Source organism: Vicugna pacos, chromosome 5 (genome assembly GCF_048564905.1).
Source record: "Vicugna pacos chromosome 5, VicPac4, whole genome shotgun sequence".
NCBI lineage: Eukaryota > Metazoa > Chordata > Mammalia > Artiodactyla > Camelidae > Vicugna > Vicugna pacos.
In genome coordinates, this window is record NC_132991.1 from 49149751 (window position 1) to 49171177 (window position 21427).

The window sequence follows — 21427 nt, forward strand, 5'->3', positions numbered from 1 at the left end:
ACTTAATCCTGACACAACCCTGTGAGGGTGTTTCTATTATGCCTCTTTACTGACTGTGGAAAGGGAGGTTCAGGGGGTTAAGACTATGCCCACAGTCTCACTGGAAGTATGAGGCAGACCTGGGACTTCAACCTAGGCCTAGTGATGGTGATGGCAAAACTATGTCCAGACAAGCTGCTACCCCGCCTCTACAGATCCCACCACAGGAAACAGGTCAGGACTCCAGTCTGAGCCTGATGACCTGTTTAGAGCTCAGAAAGGTCCAGGTCTCCCATCCCTGCATCCTGACTTTGAGTTTCTTTTGTATTATCTCCAAAATGGTATCTGAATCTCATCAGTATTTTCTTCAAATGTTCTATGCTGTGCTTTCAAACAGAAGTGTTAATGCTTTGGGAAAGGCAGCCTGTCTTGCTCCAGGGGCTCATATTTCAGTATTTAAAAAATACATAAGTGTGTAGGCAGACCCACATCAGGGTAACAGCATGAGCTCTGGATTAGAACTGAGTTCAAATCTTATGCTTGTGACTTCTAACTCTGTGACATGGGTGAGTTACTTTATCTCTACACTCTCAGTTTCTTCCTCCAAAAAATGAGGCAATAATAATAACTATTTCATAGACTCATGACTGGACAAGATTACAACTCAAAGTCTCCTGAGTTTTGGTTGCATTAGACACATACACCCAAACAGTTAAAGGAAGATCAAAATGTTTCACAACTTTTCAAGGCTTATCATTTGTTATTTGTGAAACTCAAGCAGATTCACAAATTTTGTGTCATTTACTGATTCATCAATTTAGTCATCAATTTATTCATCAATTTATTGCTTTAGTCACTCAAGAAATATTTATTGAGTATCTACCATCTGCCAGGTACTGTGTTGGCAATTTTCAAGTAGCTTAGAGTTCAGCTGAGGCAAATTTGATTGTATTATTTTTATACCCCTCAGAGACACACAGAAATGATATTCACATACTAATTTATTAATGTGAGTCTATAGAATTAACATGCATGTAATAGTACTGGAGCTACAGTTAATATGTTGCCCACTGTTAATTATAATTACTATTGATTGTGGTTAATTTCCAACCTGACTAACTCTCTGGAAGAACAGGGAGCATATTCCCTCCATTTCCCTATTCTAAGCTGGCCAAGAGCAGCTGGTCAGGTGGACGGGCAAGGGGGAGTTTACCCTGAGCTCTCATTGCCTGCTCTGCACTCCATTAAAGTCCTTAACCAATGACAAGATATGCATGCATTCCTGGCACCGAAGCCTTTAGAGTGTAGCTGTTTTTCATTATTGAGAGTGTATATCCTTCCATCTAATAGCCTGAAGTGAAAAGAGGCTGGGGCCTCAGCCAGGACCAGTGTTGTCAGTTTAAAATTTTATTTTTTTCCTTGTCTGGTTTATAGAGAGTTCTCTTCAGAGCTTTGATTTGCTCTTTGGTTGCCTAATTGCTTTGATGTCACATATGCACCCAGTCAAATATTAATTTTCCATTCCACAGTGACAACAAAGGAGTAACAACAGAAAGAAAATACTTTGTTTTCCTGTGTGGCTTGCACAGGACCACCTGAAGGAGAAATCAGAAGGGCCTAGGGGGAGCGATAGCTGCTGTTCAAGACCCAGGGAACCTTGACTTATTCCTCAGTCCTCAACCTGATTTTTCTCTGGTGGGAAAATCAGCCTGAAGAGAAGATAGAACTTTTTAAGGGCAAGATAATTCACAAGATCAGATATTGATAAAATAACTTAAGGGATTTATTTGGCATTTAGAATACCCACCATGCGTGGCATCCCACCTCTGGCAGAGAGAGGCTTAATTGTTTCACAGTAAAAAGCTCCAATTTAATTCTCACTTAGACTCCATATTCTTCAGCACTTCCTTTGATCCTGAAGATAAGACTGGGGACCCAGATTGACCTTTTCTGCATCCTTATGACACTGCAGATGAAAACTCCCTGAGCAGCAACAGAGCTATTCTTAAACATTGGCTTTTTATCGGTGGGGGGCTGGGGAGGATAAAAGCATCATGCTTTATCCGATGTGTATAAAATACCGCGTTTGCCACCGAGAAGGCTCCTGTGTTCAAGCATCCGGCCTCCCCACCTTTCCACTGTCTCATCTTGGTCTTCACAGCTGAAGTCCATCTGGATTGTCCTCCTTTCTAGCTGACAGGGAGAGAGCCAATGAAATGCCTTTTCCTGTTGCTGGGTGACTACGAATATTTTGAAAACACATCTCATAAATGCAGCAGCTTAGCGACCTGCCATTGGCTGGTTGTGCCTGGTGACGCATGAGGCTGGCGGGAGAGTGACAGGTGGGAATAGCTATGCAAATAAATTACCAGCCTGATGTTCCACTGGAGAGGAAAACTATTTCAAGGCTGAGTGACAACTATAACATTCCCTGTAGAAGAAAAATAAATCTCCCTGAGTCTACATTTAGGCATCTGAAGAACAGTTGTGGGGAAAAAAGAAAGAAAAAAACCCCTCAAGGTTGTCCCATCCTCAAATATCCTGCTTTTCATGGTCTGATTAGCAGCTCTACCTGTCCTAGAAATATATATGTATTTCCAGAGATCTTTTTGTAGTTGTGTTGATACCTTTCAAAGTCCAAACTTGTTTATCCAGGGAAATAATTTAAACACTGTCAAGGAGGCCTTTTAAATTTTTCTTTGTCTCTTTGTCTCCAGCACCCCCTCCTTCACCTTCCTTCCCTGACCTTCGAGCCCAAATATCCGGCAGCCACAGGATGTGGTCAGTGCTGGGGCCAGCATTTTTATCTCCCCCTGTCTGCTTAAAATATTTGCATCCTGGTGGGAGGATAAGCAAAGTCTTGTCTAAACAGCTCCGGGATTCTCTTTGCAGTCAGAGAGCTGTTTGGATACAAGGAACTGCTTTTGCTAACACCGGGTTAACTGTTCATACACAAATCTGTCAAAGAGCCTCTAGGAAAGAATGTCCTTCTACTAATCGAATTCTAATGAGGCCAGGAAGTAGATTAGGAATTGAGCTATTTTACTGTGAGTTTCAAACATCAGACAGAGGGATGCTTGGCCTATTTGATCTGCCTAATTCTTCAGTAGGTCCTAATTAGCTCATGAAAAAAATAACTCCTGGAGAAGGAATCTGTGGGTTATTGGTGGGTCCAGTTGAAGGGGGCTTTTCTGGTTATACATCAGAGACTTCAGTGTTCAAGCACAAGAGAAAGACGCTGCTGTGATGTGACCAGACGAAAGAATTGTTAATGAGGAGCTCCTAGCCTGCTTCACTGGTATATCTCTAGAAGTTGTATTTATTTGCCTTATAAGATTTGGGTGAGTTTGACAGTAACATCAGGATGAATATCAGTGGGATTAGCTGTAGAAACAGAAATGCTTTAAGGACATAAAAGAACATTCTTTTCAATAATGCAATCTAGGCAAAGTCTCTTGGGAAGCCACTTCAGCATAGATCGCTGGTGGGTGTCACCCAGTGTCTACAAATTATGAATTATGAAGGGGCTATTATGAGCACCTCACCTGTGCCCCAGGGGGTCTGACAGTTACAGGCATGTACATCTAACCCGTGAAGGACAGCTCTGATACTATCTGCCTAGTACCGCTCTCCTGTCTAGGTCCTCCCTCCACTCCTGCCATGTTTCCACCTGGGCGCTGACATAGTCTTCAATGACTAGGCCCCCATAAAATAGTTGATTGGCCCAGGGATGGGCACCTGACCCAAACTGGAACAACTGGAAAACGTCCCTAAGATTTCCCAAACTGGAACTTGGGAGTAGTTCTTTCTAGAGGGGGTTGCTAAAAGATGAGAAACTTAGGTCCCAACAGAGGACACATTGACCCCTTTGTAAGGAAAGCCAGGCTGCAGTCAGCACAACCAGGGGCTCCATGCTGCAGTGATTTGGTTCTGCCTGTTTGGCTCGAGGGACTACCTGGGTGCTTCTGCAGGCAGTTCCAGGACTGGTCAGTTGGCTCCATGGACACAGTCCCTGGGCCAGATCTTCCTTTTGGTATGCAGCATACTCTTCTTTGTAACCCCTTCTGGGAGGAACTTTGGGCTTACATACAGAGGAAGATTTATCTGGGACCTTGCACCCTACGCCATCCTGCCTTCTCCTGAGTGAATGACTGTGCAGGGAGGGGCAGAGCTCCTGTGGGGAGAGACATCCCTACAATAGAATACTTGGACCTTCGGATTTTAAGGGGGTTATCAAAACAACCAGCCTTTGCTCTCACACATAACTCCTCAGAGAACCAGAGGAAAGCTATTTTCAAGGAGATCACTGATGGTTTGAAAGATATTTCAGGCAGAAGCATAAATTTCTCTATGGTTTTAAAGGGTGGGCGATTCCTATGACTTTTCTCATTGGAGCTGCATAGTCATAGAAGGCACCTCTCTCCTTTCCCTTCCTTTTCTGAATTCTAGGACTTTCCTCTTGGTCGTGAGGGGAAGAGTACAAAGTGTCCTTCCTTAAAATCCAGCTTCAGTGTTTCATGGAATTGTTTGACAAATTTAAGCCCAGTGGTGAGGCTAGCCACCTGTTCCTGACGAAACCATCACAAAGCTTCGTTTTCACAAACTCCCTTCCGTCTCCGGAAAGGCCTGAGATGAATTACAATACATGTTAGGAGAATAAACCTCGTGGAGAGAGAAATGGGATCATTCAGCACAAGAATTGTTTGGGATTTACCCTTCGGGGGGAAATTGCTTTTAGATTCCACAAACCAAGCCCTTGAAGCTGGCTTTCTAGGATGCTGAAGGCAGAGACAACACACTAGCTGAGACGGTAGAGCTGGATTGCCTTACAAACTATGTAACCTTAAAAACAAACAAAAACACTCACAGCTGAGTCTGCTGAAATCTGAACTCATCTATTGAGGAACTAAGCCACAATTATAAAAGGGCTCATAATCAGACCATAAGGATAGGGCCAAGCCAGGACCAGAAAAACTTGCAACCAAAGGGATTCTACAGCATTCTGAAAGGGAATATTACAAATTCAGCATGTATCTCGATTTCTTTGTTTATACATGATAATTGGGCATTTCACTGTACCTCAGTTTCATCATCTATAAAATATGAAAAATAATGGTAGGGGTTTTGCGAGGATTAAATGAGTTAATACAGGTTGGGCACCAAAAACAGACCTGGCACATGGGAAGACGTTCGTTCAGTGTTTTTCATTTTCAAAGTGACCATCACACTGAGTGGGCTAAGCATGTACTGGGCAGGAGGGTCCAAGAAAAAGACCTCAGCAGCAGGAAGCGAGGCCCCGAAACTGGCCACGAGCTGCCTCCCTCAGCTGCGTGGTCCATAAACGGGATGTGGCCATGGATGCCTCCTTTAAAGGCTTGTATTAACATTCAGTGAAATAAGAGCTATGAGAGCACTTTGAATCAGCAAGAATGCGGCAGCTATAACAGCACTACTCTCAGCAAACAGCAATGTTTAGAAGTATATAATGAGTGGTATCAGGTTATCCGACCATAAGCCTAGAAAATGTATTTTAAAGTCCATCCACCTGGAGATGCTTAATGGCAGGCTAGTATTTAAGCCTTTTATCCTGGGATAGGTTGAAGAAAGCCTGCCCTTGTGTAAGTTCTCACCGGCCTTTCTCACACTTTCTCTTTCATGGGATATGGATTTGATTACAGTGAAACTACAGAAGTACCTGTAGGCACTGCTCTGAGCCACCTTCTAGGGCCGACTAGGAGGCGAGCTGCACTGCCCCCAAGCCAGGGGATGAGCTAAAATCTATTTTGAGCTTGGATCCCATCCACAATGTGGTCTTTCAGATAGGATTCTAGAATTTTTCTCTGTTATAGTGTGACCAACAAAGTTTCGATTTTTAGTAACATTCTTGCATGTCCACATCCTAGTTCCTTTTAATTCCAACCCAACATTTGAGGCCCCAGAAGGAAACATCCGCCTGTCTTACATGACAATCTTAGAACAGTCTCTGTGGCTATTCCTGCTCCTGAGTTGAACTTCCTGGTTTTATGTATGTGAGTGTCTAATGCAAAGACAGCAAAATCCTGCACAGATACTGTGTTGTTGACTATGGATGTTCTGATGCGCGGCTAAGGTGGTGTCTGTAAACACCGTGAATTGCCTCTAGGGAAATGAAGAGCACCAGAAACAGAGTTACTGCTATTCCACCACCACCAAGCAGCATTCCTAGGAAGGAGAAGAGGGCTGAATAGCTCCACCAGCTCTGGTAACAAAAGGAATGCGTTTGAAGGGATAGAGCACAGCCCCACAGATGGCTGTGTTCATGTCCTGTAATGTGCACGCTGCAATATTTGCAACAATAAAAATAATCAATAGAGCATCTGACTAGGTGACCTCCAGATCCCTACCACACCACGTCCCCATCAACTCCCAGCCCCTCCCTGGGCCCCCCTGCCACACACTGCGGGTTCACTGGGATACAGCCAGCAGTCAGCTTTGACCAGGCTTTGTTGATAAGGCTAAACCAGAGGGAGATTTTCCCAGTCCTTCTGCCTCGTGCCTGGCCAAATGAATAAGCTGCCTGTGTCACTAACATATTCCAGGTCATGCACACACACAAACATTATTGTATCTTGAAATTACTTTTAAATTATTGTCTTTCGGCTTTTAACCATTTTCCTAGAAATGTGGCTCAGCAAATCCTTGCGTGGAGCAAGGATGGCACCCAGTGGCCAAAGTGTTTCATCTCAGATCTTGTTTTTTTTCTCACTGATTTTTTGTTGCTTGTTCCTTTGGAAACAATGACTTGCCACAAGATCTTTTTCTAAAGCCAGAGTTGAAACTCCAAATCACCTGGCTATTCTTTTAAGCTAAAGTGCATGCACACACACACACACACACACACACGCACAAATTGAGGCAGTATCCAGAGGTTAATTCAGAAAAATAACTTCTAAAAATCCTCAAAGATTTACCTTGAGAGTCTTATGTTAAAGTCATCATATTGCAGATATGCAGATTACTGGCCACAAAGTCCCTAATATCATACATCACTCTGGTAATACTATACGAACTTAAGCCCAGTCTCACATCCTTCACTTCATATCTTCCCCCAAATAGTCTTGAGTTATGAGTTCTGGTGTCTTAAACATAAGACTTTATCTCCTGACAAGTGCTTTATCATTAAACCGATGTTGGCAATCTCATATCCTTGTTATCTTTCTTACAAGGTACTTGGCAGGCCTGGAGAGCACAGGATAATAAAGTGGGGCTGCTCTTTTTCCTTTGAGTTTTCCAGATGTTGAGAGATTTCTACTCAGCTAGATAGCCAATCAGACTGTAAGTAAGGCAGGCAAGATGTCAGAATAATGGATCATATGCCCTCTTGCTAAGAATGATGCAATATCTTCATAATGTTTGCTGTTTCCAATTTCCTTAGGTTCCTAAGCAGTCTGAAACCCCAGGGCAAGAAGTCACACGGAGGGCACAACCTCAGTACAAAAAGAAGCTTCTAATAAAATAGTTAATAATAAAATATATTGATTGCCCAAAGACACCATGAAAAGTCTCTTTTTAAATATCTATGTTTAAGTTCGGCCCCAAATTGTTTTTCTCAGACATCATCACCATTCATGCTTATTTGGCCCCCAAGCTGTTGGGTCTAAGAATAATAGTTAAACCAAAGTAAATGACTCTAGGACAATAAAAATTCCATGATACTGTTTAGATTCTTCTATTTGGCTACTTGAAGAGTCAAAATACTGAAGAGGAAAAGAGTCAAAGCCAAATATGTGCATTGTTCTCACTGGGCTTTGGTTCCTGTTGCCTCGTATGTAAAATGGAGCTATAGTAACGCAGCCCTCACTGAGAGGCTGCGAGCCTCACGTGAGATAGTGGGTATGAAAAGGTTTTATACACTTTATATGTCATTATTTAAGAATTTATTATTTAAACACTTACAGGTAGCATTAGTGTACAGTTTTTTTCCTGATGAGACTTGAGATGCCTGTCTTTCCTAAAATAATCCATTACCTTCCTCACAAGTATTATTGTGTCACGTTATCATTCAACTGTAATAGAGGTGGGCTTTGGAAATCACTTCCAATATGTAATCAATTCAAGCTGAGCTGAATCTTCTACCAAACACCCACGTTTTTAAACAGAACTTACATGTAGAGCTTTGGGTATTTAGAAACTATGAGGAACCCAAGATGTTTTGTCTACTTTATGTCGCTTTGTGTTTTATTTTTCCCTTCCCTCCTAGGGATAAATTTTATAGGCTTGTAAAATTATAGCATTTACCGCTGGAGATGGGTTTGTTTTTCAGATGAGGAAACCTGGGGCCTCGAAATTTTAAATGAACCAAGAGGTCTGGTGGCTGCTCTGTCTGTTCACATGTTTGCTTTATTACATCTGTGGCCTTACATGGACTGCTTAAAAAGGGCAGTCTGGCTACTGAGACTGCAGAAAACTCTTCAACCAGACGTTCTCTCCTAAATTCCTATTTCAGGTGGTGCCTTGGAACCCACAGAATCATGATTCACACATACTTTTAAGATTTTGAATAGATCCATTTTCAACAGAGAGAAAACATACAGAACTATCAAAGCAGTCCATAGTTTCAAAAATAGATGGAAAGTACAGGATACAGGACCAAACAATTAAAAAGATTTAGATAGGAATTCTGAGAGTCAAGAAAAGAATAGTTTTTAAAAATTTAGTCAACAGGGTAGTGGTAGCAGGATACTTGAGGGAAGAATCTCATTTAATATTAAAGAAATTCTTGAATCAACTAAGAATTAATTGGGGGCGAGGGGTTTGGCCCTGCCCTAGAGCAGAGGGACAGACATTGTCAGTACTGAATACTCCAAAGAGAGCATCCAAAACAAGAAAATGAGTATCTCTATTTCCATATAGTTTACTTTTCATAGGGAACCCAGGAAACTAACACTCAAGAACTTGAAACAAAGGTGGGCACAGGGTTTGCAGACACTCTCATTGCCCTAGATCCCTGCTTCAAAATTCGACTCACATGTTGTAACTTCCTCTGCCATCACAACTGCAAACAGTTCAAACAATTTGGTCACTTGGTCGAAATTTCTTCAGTACCCCGGAGCCAGGAATGGTTTTAGGTGATGTAAGGTTACCAAAGTGAATTAGACAAGGGTTCTCTGGTAAAAATGCTCCTAGTTTAACCAGATGATTAGACAGGTGCATGAAGATTTATATCACAAAGTAGACACTGATGAACGTATGAGCAGATCACTTTTGCCTGAAGAACAGTTAGAACGACTCCATGGAGGCGGTGGGGGATTGACCAGGATCAGATGCATTGCTAGGACTTTCAACAAGCAGAAATCGAAATGGCTGCGGGGGCGGAGGGACAAAGATAGGGAGGGGCAAGAGTACAGACCGATAATATCAACTAGAACTCGCGTGAAGGGTAAGTGGGAGCATGAGAAACAGGCTGAAAAAGTGAACTGGAGGTTAGAGCTCAGAGCACTTTTAATGCCCAGCTGAAGAATCAGGGGGCTCTAAAGGCTTATAGAAGATGCCAGGCTTTGTGAGAAGGAGACTGGCGCCAGCAGCCACGTACAGGGTGAATTTGGGAGCTGCGGCAGGGAGCCCAGACAGGGGAGAGCTGCAGAGCCACGTCTGCATGAGAGAGGAGGAAAGTCCGAACTGCTGCTGACGGTGAAGATGATGAGACGTTCTGAAGGCAGAATGAAGCGGGCAGCATGTGGGAGTGGGTGTGTGAGGACTCAGACAGCCGTATGATTCCATCCACAGTGTGCATCTGGAGAGGAGGGTGAGGGGAGCACAACAGTCAGGAGTTTCAGGTAAACTAAAGAAAAAGCAGAGAGAAAACCATCCATTGTGATGGCAAAACCCTGCCTACATCACTGAGGTGAGGGGTCGTCACTTCTTTATTTCCCGGTTCCGTCTCTACAGTTGCAGATGCCTCTAATTACAGAAAGAAGGGCGAGTGATACAGGCCCCGGATGCCCTAGTGTTCTGGAAGGTTCTGACCTCTTTGGCCTTAACAATGCCCTTCTCTATTCTGAGGTCAGGCTTCTAACTGGCCCCTCTACCACCCTCCACTCTTGCCTTCCCTGGACCTTTGGGACTGTCCCTGCTCTGAAACCAAAAAATAACTGCCTTTTATTTCATTCCTTCGGGCTGACTCCCTGGGCCTTCAAGTGTGACACGTCGTGCAGTGAACCCAGCTGGTTAGCGGGTGGAAGCAAGAAGGTGGGAGAATCTCCTCCTGGGGAAAGCAGGTGCTCATAGTGACCTCTGGGAGACAGAGTCCCTGTTTCATTTTCAGATGGAAAGAAGTGACACACAGTGGCTACTGAAGCTGATCTGAGAGGTGGCGAGGGTCACCGCAGGAGGTACTTGGCCAGGTGGGTCCTCGAAGGACCCTATCCTCATAGCTGATCAGTTCAGCAGTAGCAGAGGCCAGCCTGGACTTCCAGCCCTGGTTCGCCTCACCACCCTCCACCCCAGTATTTTCAAAACTCCAGAGTGACAAAGTACAACCATCTTTTTTCTGATGTGGCATTTGATTAAGACACAATTCATAAAGAGAACTCCACATGAACACACGGACATTTGGACACAAAGCACTCCACATATTTATGGGTATGTCCTAAGCAGTGCAGGCCGCCCGGCTCCGTCTGCTGCCTTAGGAGCCAAAGATGCCCTTTAGGCCGCTGATTCAGCTGTTTCCCCTGCAGTCAATTTTCTGCTGAAGGCTCAATAACCTTCCCCGACGATAAAAAAATCTCAGACATTAAACTTGGCATAAATACTATTTAAAGTCAAAACAACCCTCTCAATTCAAGAGGCAGTGGGTTGGGGGTGGGGACCAGAAAGGAGACAGAACAGGTTAGGTGTAAGGTGATACTCAAATTCCCTTTTTAATACTTCGAGGTCATTTTTTCAACAACCTTAGAAATAAGCTGGAGTAAACTGGAAAGTCGTTAGTTGCTGAGATTCCCAGAGGTGGCACTGCAGGAGGGCGGTGAGGCTGTGACTAGAGGAACAAGAGAAAGCTCTTCTTCCCTCCCTGGCACCCTGAGGTCCCTGACTACCCTTGGGCTGCAAAGGTATCCAGCCTGCAGGAGAGGCACTGGAAGGTGCTCCCTGCTGACCAGGGTGGAGAATGCGAGCTCCCCAAACCTCTGCCACGTGGTGCCCTGTGCCATGTTTCCCCTCGTCAGCAGTCGCAGCATCACCTGGGGTTGGGTAAGTGCCACGGTGTGAAGCTCTCTCTACGTAGTGCACTTGTCCTCTGCAAAGAGCTACGCAGGATTTGGGTGTTCCACGGCTTTGGAAATGGAGTTGGGGTGGGCAGTGCTCAGCAGAGGTGCTGCCTTCCTGCAGTTAGGAAAGGTGTGCCCTCTGGAGGCTCAATTACTAAAAGGCATCCCATGCACTTGGCCAACCAAGGGGGCGTCAGCCCCAACTCCTGCCTCCTCGTGCAGGGACACTTGTGCAGGGCCTATGACAGAAACACCTACCCGCACAACGGCAAGGGAGGTTCTGAGGGTGGAAGCTTCTTACTGTAACATTTGAAAATTTCATGGATCAAACGTGTCTCCTCAAATTTAATTACTTAAAAAAAAACAACAAAAAAAACCCAGTACACCACATCCCATTGCTTGGCCTGGTCCCTGTCATTCATCTCACAGAGGAGGCCTTAAGATCCCATTTTTTTTAAGATCCTATTTTTGATGTAGCCATTCGTATTTTGGTATGTAAAAGTGACAGGGAGTACCTATTCCTTGGTACTTTATTTTATTTACTTTACCAGGATATTAATTTGTGGCCTAGGCAATAACACTGAAAACTTGAAAAATGCAAGAGGTAGTTCAAACTCAAACACCCAACATGAGTTACTGGCGTTTAATTACTGAGGCAGTTAAATAGTGCTGTAAACGAGTTCATCTCTGATTGCAGCCATAACCCTTGCAGTTTGGAATTGAAAGAAGGGATGATAGAAGGTAGCAATATAACATGAGGATGTCCATGAGTTGATTTTAATTGGTAAACTGGCATATATAGTGAAAACTGTTTGGTCTGTCCACTGCTTTGGAATCCTAGGAAAGTGCATAAAATTATAGGAGCATATAATTGGTGTGCTAAACCCATTTTCTTATGTTATCACAGCTGGCATCTTCAGGTTATTAAAAGCCTTTAAACCAGTCAACTTCAAAGAGATCTAATTGTCAATATGGTCTTTATACATTATTCCTGTTAGCACAGAGCAGAAGAGATAGAAACAGGCACTAAAATCTGCACAAATTTTCTGGGCATACCTTTCTTATTTCAAGTTCAAGGAAGATCAGTAAATGTTAATGAGGATAAAAACCATTCTTTAAAGCCTGGTTTCCTCATTCAATGCACAGGGCAACCAAACCATAAAAGATAAATTATTAACATTGCAACATGAATCAGAATTTTAAAAAGTTAATTCATTAGTTTGAGGAAGTTCTGTGATCTTTTTGGTGTACAGGTGGCCCTGCAAAAAGGACTGTTTCTAAAGGTATAACTGATCTATCAGAACGACAACAAATGAGCTTAGGTTCTGACACTCTTGCATGAGCAATTATATGTTGTTTCACCTACTTATTCTGGTTAGACAACCCAGGGACACTGCTAGGAAGGTTTTTACTGCCTAACCACCATTCACCACCCACAGCCGCACACCCCTCGAGGAGATTTCTCCCAACTGGTTAACAGAACGAAACAAAACAAAGACCACACTTCCCTCCTATGGCACTCTAGGATAGGACAAGAAATCCTCAAGCATGGAACACTGTGAACTAGGAATCAAGATATGAGGAAAGGGAGTGCAGTATCAGCTTAGCATTAATGATGACTGAAGATTCACTACAGTTGATTATATGTGAAATCTGTGTACATTTAGACCACAGCTCCCAGGGGTACAAATGGTAGTGAACTGAAAGTAATTCTTGGTATATATCACACTCTCCAATATTATGGGATCTCCATTTCTCCCACTTATTTCTGGGAATACTCAGGGTGTACCTCACTTGTCCTTAAAATGTGACCCCTCAGCGAGTGCTTCAGCCTCTGCTGGTCCCGCTGGTAGGACGGTGCCTTGCCCCTGGTTTGCAGTGGTGCTTCCTTCCATTGGGCTGCTGCTTCCTGCTGTTGCTGTGGACACTCTGGAACCCCTGTGTTCTCGGGGCATTCAATGCACTGAAACCATACTAATTCCACGTCTTCTGGGTTTACTCACATTCTTAGCCGAGAACATGAATCCATGGGAGGCTGGAGGGAGGGACAAACTCAAGAGACAAACTCCATACTGAACTTGGAGTTATCCAGACACTGAGGCCCGTGGCCTCAACTCCCAATAGGAAGAGTTCTGGACTCAGAAGGCCTCTTAGTCTCTCATGTCAACAGACCACGTCTCACTGATCTTCTGGACGTGCCTGAATCTCGGATGTGGCACAGCTTTGGCTACAACTGGAGTCCGACCAGTGTATGCATGTATTTGACTTCCAGATCTTTTAGCACAGATGATGAAATAATTTTATTCCCAAATTCTCACTTAATCTCTAACTCACTGATCACTAGCTTGGTCCCAGATGGGCATCATCCAACACAGTGAGACTCAGCCATTCTTTAACTCATGAAATCTCATGGATAGCTATGATTTTACACTTCAAATCTTCAAATTTCTCCTCTCTCTCTCTCTCTGTTAAAAAAGTATTGCAGGTAGCCAAGGTTTCAATATATTTGAGTACAAGAAAGGTTTGTCTGTACACATTGGTCAAAAACAAAGCACTCATTTACTGTTATTTAGCTACAATGTTAGGAAATTGCCATTGCACTTACTCTCGTGTGAACTTTTAGTAAATACTTTGCAGTGTCTACGTGCAGGATTATTTTAAGCCCACTGCATTTTAATGTTATTGCTGCAACTATAAAACATCAGCTACCAATTATGATAATGTTTTATTTGCTTTATATATCAAGAAAGAAGCCGTTAGGTTAAAATTATCCACTATATCTCAATTACACTGTAATAAGATATTCACTAATATCGCACAGGATAAAATCTAGAATGAATTGGCTTAGTTAATAATTTTGATAATTTTAGGATGAAATAACCTTTTGTTCTCAAATTTAAATACATCATATTTTTAGTATGTTTGTGAGCTAACAATAGAAAAGCATGATGAATTCCAAGACAATGGTGTTTTTCTTACTTTAAGCAAAGAATTAAGCCTGAACATAGGGCAATCCATTTAGAGACTAGATAGCTATTGATTTTGGCCTGCAATAGCTCAGAACATGTCCCGTCAGATAGCTCTTTGAAGTCACATTTAGATCATTATGAGCTTTGCTGTGTTCCTCCCTGCCTGTCCCGTCTCTCTTTTTAGCAATGATGGTAATTATGGAACAGTAAAAATACGAAACACAAAACAGTAAAATATTTATGGAAAGTTATTTCCATAAATAGAATTTCTAGGTAACTAAACTTGACTAAAGTAAAAAAGCTTTAAATATTTTTGATGGAAATTTTTGTAAAATATGTCTAAAATAGAGAAATAATGACATATAATCAATTTTTTAGCATTTTCTTAATGAATAATTGTTTTGAGTTATAGAACACTAATGCTTTTGGGGTTTATGTAGTCATTCATTCATCCATTAAACAAGTATTTATTGAGTGCTACTACGTTCCAAGAGCTGAGAAAGGCGGTAGAGTTAGAGCAGTAAACAAAATGTACAAAAAGCGCTGCCTTGGGACATCTCCCTCTACAACAAATGGGCCCTGACGGCTGTGTTTCTGGCTGTTCTGGCTCCTTCCTCTGTTGTTGTGTTAGCTATCACTTCTTGCTGTGCGGCACCATGGCTCTCCTTCTGATTTGGGTCATCATGGCAGGTCTTTTCTTAAGCATCTTTCCAAGCCAATAGGAAACCATTTCCTTGGATGGAGCCCAAGCGGCTCACCTTACACTAGCCGTAGGTGTGCTGCTCCCTGCTCTTCCTAGCAGTTCCTTCGCCTCTACTCTGAGTGTGGGGTCTTGTTTCCTATTTTAAGTAGTGTGACTCAACTCTAATGATATGATTCAATCATCAGGCCCACCGGGCCATTTTTCCTGGGAAGACGAATGTATCTATGTGCCAATGAAACTCTCAGAAAACAGCCATCCTCAAGTGTTATTACACACAAAGATTACAATACAATACATTATCTTTCTTGTGATTGTGGTAGCTTGCCTGCTAATTCTCTAAATTTCCACAAAAACTTAAAAAGGCAGACACCAAAACTTTCAAAAGGAAGGAAAAGCAGGTTCCAATATCTACGACACATTCACAGACTCATCGCACATCTGAGCTGTAAGGGGGTCACGCTGGGCAGCAGTGAAGCATGGTTAAGAACTCTAGTTCCAAGACCAGATTGCCTGGCTATTCCCCTTACAACCATTTGACCTTGGCCCTTCTGCTCAACCTCTCTGTGCCTCAGTTTACTCATCTGTAAAATACTACGTACTTTACAGGATTACAAAACTCAAATGAATTAATACAGGTTAAATGCTTTGTACTGTACCTGGTCCATAGTAAGTGTTTGGTACATGTTATTTACTAGTATCCTAATCTCTTTACTTATTTTTTTACAGATGAAGATATAGGCCCCAAGATCTTAAGTGAACAGAAAGTTGGAGATAAGACCAATGCCAAAAGCAGGGGTCCTGATATTCACCATATTACACAGATTTTTTTTCTGATATACTGCTTACTAAACAAATGGAATGAAATAAATGTTGAATCATTTAAATGGTCATGAAGAAGCTACTCAGCTATATATAAGTCCCTCCTCCCCTCTAAAGCCGAAATATCCAAGCACGCCTTTACCCAGTTCTATTCCTCCAGCAAGACCAATTCTAGCGGCAAGTGACCAAGGGTCTGAAAGCCCAGAGAAGTTTAACTTCAGGCACTAAAAGAGCACCATTTGCTTCCTTACCTTAAACTTGTCAACTTCAGCTTTTGAGCATGTCGCATGATAAGACAGCACCTGGATCAGAAAAAAAAGGAGGAGGGAAATATTTAATAACTAGTTATGCCTCTATTTTCTGAAATTCTCCTGGCTTAAAAATAAACCTTACTCACGTATATCACTTTGACATAACAGAGGATGTTAATGTATAATGAGACAGTTCCAGTCACAGTCTGTGACACATATTGTCATCTGTGCAACTACAGTGGAATCTATGACAATGTGGAATGGAATTACAACCCATGTTAAAGGCTAAGTATTTTATATTAGCATATTTTTATAGGTATTTATTTTTATCAAAGGGACATGATGTGGCTCAAGACCACAGTTCCCAAAGGATGTGAATACTTGTCCTGTGAAATGCTCTGGACCCATAAATAAATTAAAAGGTGGTGTGTGTGTGTGTGTGTGTGTACCATGGCAGACACTGTTTTTCAGTCATGAAAGCATTCCCACCATCTAGTTAACACATCCATTACCTCACATATTTGTCTTTTTTGTGTGTGTGAGAACATTTAAGATCCACTCTCTCGGTTTCAGTTATACAGTAGAGTGTTATCAACTATAGTCATCATGTTGTATGTTAGATCTTCAGACCTTACTCATTTTATAGCTGAAAGCCTGTACCCTTTTACCAACCCAATTTTCGTTTAAGAAACAAGTTTTCAATTTTGATCAAGTGTGAATTGTCAGTTTTTGTGTATTGTATTGTTTCATGTGTTCTTTCTAAGAAATTTTGTCTACCCTAAAGTTATGGATCCATATCTTGTGTTAGCTTCTAAAATTTTCATAGTTTTATCATTTATGTTTAGGTCTACGATACATCTGAAATTAAATTTGTGTATGGTGTGAGATTAAGATTTCAATGAAATAAATGCCTTGGTTACTTTGTCATGATTCTTAAATTTCCCTGGGCCATAACTTGGAGCCAACATCCTTTTGGAGTTCATGCCGAGATTTTAAGCCTCTAATATTTGCTAATCCATTAAGTCTGATGATAAATTAAAATCATAATGGAGTAATCATAGTTCAGACATACAACATGGAGTTTGACAGCCATTGAGAATCTGGTCTCAGATACATCCCTGTACCACTGAGAACTTGAACTTTCTGTGAAAAGTCTAAGGACACCAGCATTTTTAAAACAACATCTGCTAGCTGCAACCTTGTGGTCTCAAGTTTGTCCTCCCTTGTAACTAAGCAACTATTTTGGAACAATTCTTGCTTAACAAGCACCCTTACTTCTTGCCAGCTCCAATTATAATTCTTGATAAACAACTCTTGTAACTAACTGTGGCCTCCCGGTTCTTGACTTCATAAGCGTTATCCATTTTGTAGTCCAGCAGAACACAGTTCAAGTGCTTCCTGAAGCTGTGTCTCCTGGGCTGCAGTCCTAACAAATCTCCAATAAATGCCTCTTTATTGCAATCAGGTCTCCATTTCTGAAATTTGGCTAACAAGTTCATAGGACTTTATTTATTCTGTCCAATTTGACCAAGTTAACAATAAGGAAGCTTTTGGGTTTACCTTTTGAGTCTTTTTGTTCTGAGAGTTCTTATTTCCTTTTGTAAGGCTCTGAGAACCAGTAAAGGGAGCAGAAGAACTACCTCAAACAAGAGTCTCGTAACCACCTTCTGAAAGAGTACAGTCCCTTGTGGATAAGCAGGCAGGAATCCTCAGCAAATGAGGGTGCCTTGTTCCTGCAGGAGTAGGCCCTTTGGTAAACCGCAGTCTGGGAGGGTATAGCATTGTCCCCTCTAAGAATCCTTAGAAGGGCAACAAGCCAGAGGAGCAGATTCCTCAAGAAAAGGGGATCCCTGAGTCTTGCTATAAAATACTCTGATTTTCTTCTTCCAAGCAGTTTCTGCTGTTTGGTCCCAAAGGGTTTCCTGGGATACATCAGGAAGGTGGTGATGTTTCATTGCTCCAATTACCCTCAGGATTCACTTTACGCACAGAGCACAGCTATGGGAACCCAGCAGTATTGGTACCCCTTTCATGTGTACCATCAATATGGCTATCACATAATTCTGACCAGATAAAATACACAACAGTGATCTTGTTTAGCAACTAGCTTCTTACTGTAGTGAAGCCTCTGATCAAATGTGATCACCTCACTATTTTTAACAAGCATCTACAAAGGCTGTGGAGGACACACAAGACTTTTCCTCACCATTTGTGATCAGTGATCATGTCCCATTCACTCCTTAGCCTCCACTAAAACAGCTGTGTCAAAGTTTTCAATTTCTTGCAGTCAAATCCAAATCTCGCTGGACAATCTGCAAATGTCTTTGCAGCAATACTGAATGCAGTTGATCGTTCTTGTCTTTTGGGAAGAATCTTCTTTTTTGGGCTTTTTTGACACCAAATTATTTTGGTTCACGTCCTCCTTTTCTGTCTGTTCTTTCCCCGTGTCCTTTAACTCTAAATGTAGAAGTCTGCTGGGCTCAGTCTCTCCTTCAGTGATGTCATACATGTTCATGCCTTTATACATTGTCCCTAGGTTGACAACTTCCTTCCAAACTTAGCTGTAACCTTTCCTTCAGCTTCAAACTCACATACATACCCTACTGCTTACATCACTAACTTCCTACTTGGTTGACTCACTGGCATCTCAAATTTAACATGTCTAAACACGCATGTCGATTTCCCCATGTGTGGTAGGCAGAAAGATGTTCCTTGTCCTCTCATGATGTCCACACCCCAATCCCTGGAACCTGTGTATGTGTTTATGTTAATGGCAAGGGGGGATTAAGTTTGCCGATCAACTAACCCTTAGGTGGGAAGATTATCTTGGATGATTCAGGTGAGCATAATGAAATCACAGGGGTCGTTATAGGTCAAAGAGGAAACCAAGAGAGTCAGAACCATAGTGATGTGATGTGAGAAATATTGACCCTCCACTGCTAACTCTAAGGATAGAAGGGGGCCATGAGCCCACAAATGCAGGCAGCCTCTAGAAACTGGAAAAGGCAAAAAAAAAGAAAAAAAAGAATTGTCCCCCAGAGCCTCCCCTAGAAGGAATGTAGCCCTACTGACACTTTGATTTTAGCTCAAGGAGACCCACTTCAGACCTCTGACCTCCAGAAGTTTACGATAATAAGTGTGTTCTGTTTTGATTCACAACATTTGTAGTAATTTGTCACAGAAGCCATAGGGAACAAATGTCATCAATCTAGTTTTCTCCCAGTCTTCCCTGCTCTAACAATGAAACTCCATCCAGTCAAGACCAGAAACGAGAAGGCTATCCTTGATTTCCCCCTGCCTTCCCCTCACATTGAATCCAGCAGAAGAACATGTCATTTCCAGTCTGATATTTTGACTCTTTTCATTTCCATTTCTGCTAGCCAGGTCCAGTCCACCAGCCTCTCCCTTTTGGGCTCTGGCAATAATCTGCATTTCTACACCTGGCCTCTTCCAATCTCTTTGGCCTGCATCAGCCAGAGTGATGTTTAAGACATATAAATCGGATCTTGTCACCCCTCCAGATGAATACGCACCAATGGTTCCCGTTACACTCAGACTAACATCCAAATCCCAACCGGTGACCTAACAGGCCCTGCACCATCTGGCCCTCGGCACTCTCTCAAGTCACACTTGGTGCTGTGCATTCTCTGTTCTCCACACGCCAGCCACACTCATCTCCTTTTGGTTTTTCTATGCACTGAGCTCTTTTCTTCCTTAGAGCCTTCCTTGACTTCATCACCTGGTTGGTACTTCCATCCTCCTGAAATTAGGTTAAATGTCACCTCTTCAATGAGGTCTTCTCCGAGTGCCTTGAGAAAATACCTCCCTCACTGTTATTCTCTGTGTTAACAGGCTGTTTCCTTCATGCAACTTACCACAGTTGGAGTTATTTGCTAGCTTGTTCATCACCTTCCTCCCCACTAGACTGTAAGCACCATGAAGGCAAGCATCAGATTTGACTCTGGTCATCGATGAATATCTTATCCCTAGGAGAACACCTGGTACTTAACTGTCACTCAGTAAGTATTTGATGAATCAAGCAATAGAAAATAAAAATGATCTTAAAATAAAAGAATCTCTCCATTTCTCGAATGGAGAATACAAGCTTCTCTGCTTGTATTACTAGTGGCTTTAATTTACGCCTTTTCCTCAATAAAGTCCTAATACATCTTAGAGCATAAACTGAACAGTGTAAGTAGGGTTGCCAGATTTAGCAAATAAAAACATACCCAGTTAAATCTGAATTTCAGATAAACAATAGTTGCACTCTTTGGGACATATTTCTACTAGAAATATTCCTTGTTGGTCTGAAATTCGAATTTAACTGGGTGCCCTGTGTTTTTGCCTGGCAGCTCCACTTCTACTCTCTCCAAATTAAGAAGGCTGGAAACAAATATGAAAAACTCTAAGCCACATCCCCAAATATTTATGTTCCTCCGCCAACCTCAACCCCATAACAACTCCGAGTGACTTTTTCTTCACAGTATTTTATCTGGCAAACCTATTAAACATCTCAAGTCTAGAATATTTTTAGCAATGACAAATAACCTCATTAATCTAAGATCTGTGAAAAATCTATGGAAAAATCTAAAGGAAATATAACAAAAGCTATCTCTGATCACTTTTTAGCAAAACCAATATTCTAAATAGAATTATTACAGTGTATGTGTATGTACATATACATATGTAAACCATACAGCACTGCTAATGACTAAAAGTTAGGCAAATTTCTATGGCTGAGGATAAAACAAGTTAAAGAAATTTTTTTTAACTACTATTGTTGTCAGATCCTCCTGGATAGGTTAAAGCTTCCTCCATGATTCCAGACTATATTAATTTTATAAGAATTCCCTAAGCTATGTATCTCATATCAAGGTTCTAGGTACACCATCCATCTTTGAGTAATAATATCTTTGATAGAGTAAAAAAACACTTTAATTGAATGCACTGTAATGATTTTGAAAAAAGACGTATCTGCAAATTTTAACTGTATAAATACTTTCTCTCTGAGGAACATTGTTAGGTTATGAGAGTTTAGTCATAACATACACACTCACAAATTTTTTTGACAGTCAAATAAAATTTGTATAAAGTTTACATACAAAAGTAAACAGCTGACCCACAGAACACTCAACAAACATTAAACTTTCACAAGAAAATTTCTATCCCAGATAGATTTATCTTTTGTGTCTGTATTTGGAAAAATATCTTAAAGTAAAATCTAGTGACTCAGTTTCATTGGTGAGCTCTGACGTAGGAAATCTTTATAGTTCCAAAAATAAGTCACTATTTGCAAAACACTACCAACTGCAGTTACCTCCTGGATTGAACTTGCTTCTAGAAAAACAAAAAAGCAAGAAAATGCAAGACAAAGCAATTATCAGACCCACGTACAGACGGAATAAAGAAGTTGTGTTTTCGCATCAATTTCCCACAGCAGGAAAAGGTGATTAACTACAGTTC

At 41.7% G+C, this 21427-nt stretch overlaps 1 protein-coding gene across 1 annotated transcript in view; it reads right to left on the reverse strand.

Annotated features, from left to right (window-relative positions):
• PDE11A (phosphodiesterase 11A) overlaps positions 1-21427 on the reverse strand; it is a 359091-nt gene that overhangs the window by 105182 nt on the left and 232482 nt on the right. The window contains exon 10 of the mRNA XM_006210208.4: positions 15965-16015. Coding sequence (XP_006210270.2) covers positions 15965-16015 — 51 coding nt within the window. The remainder of the gene's footprint in view (positions 1-15964; positions 16016-21427) is intronic.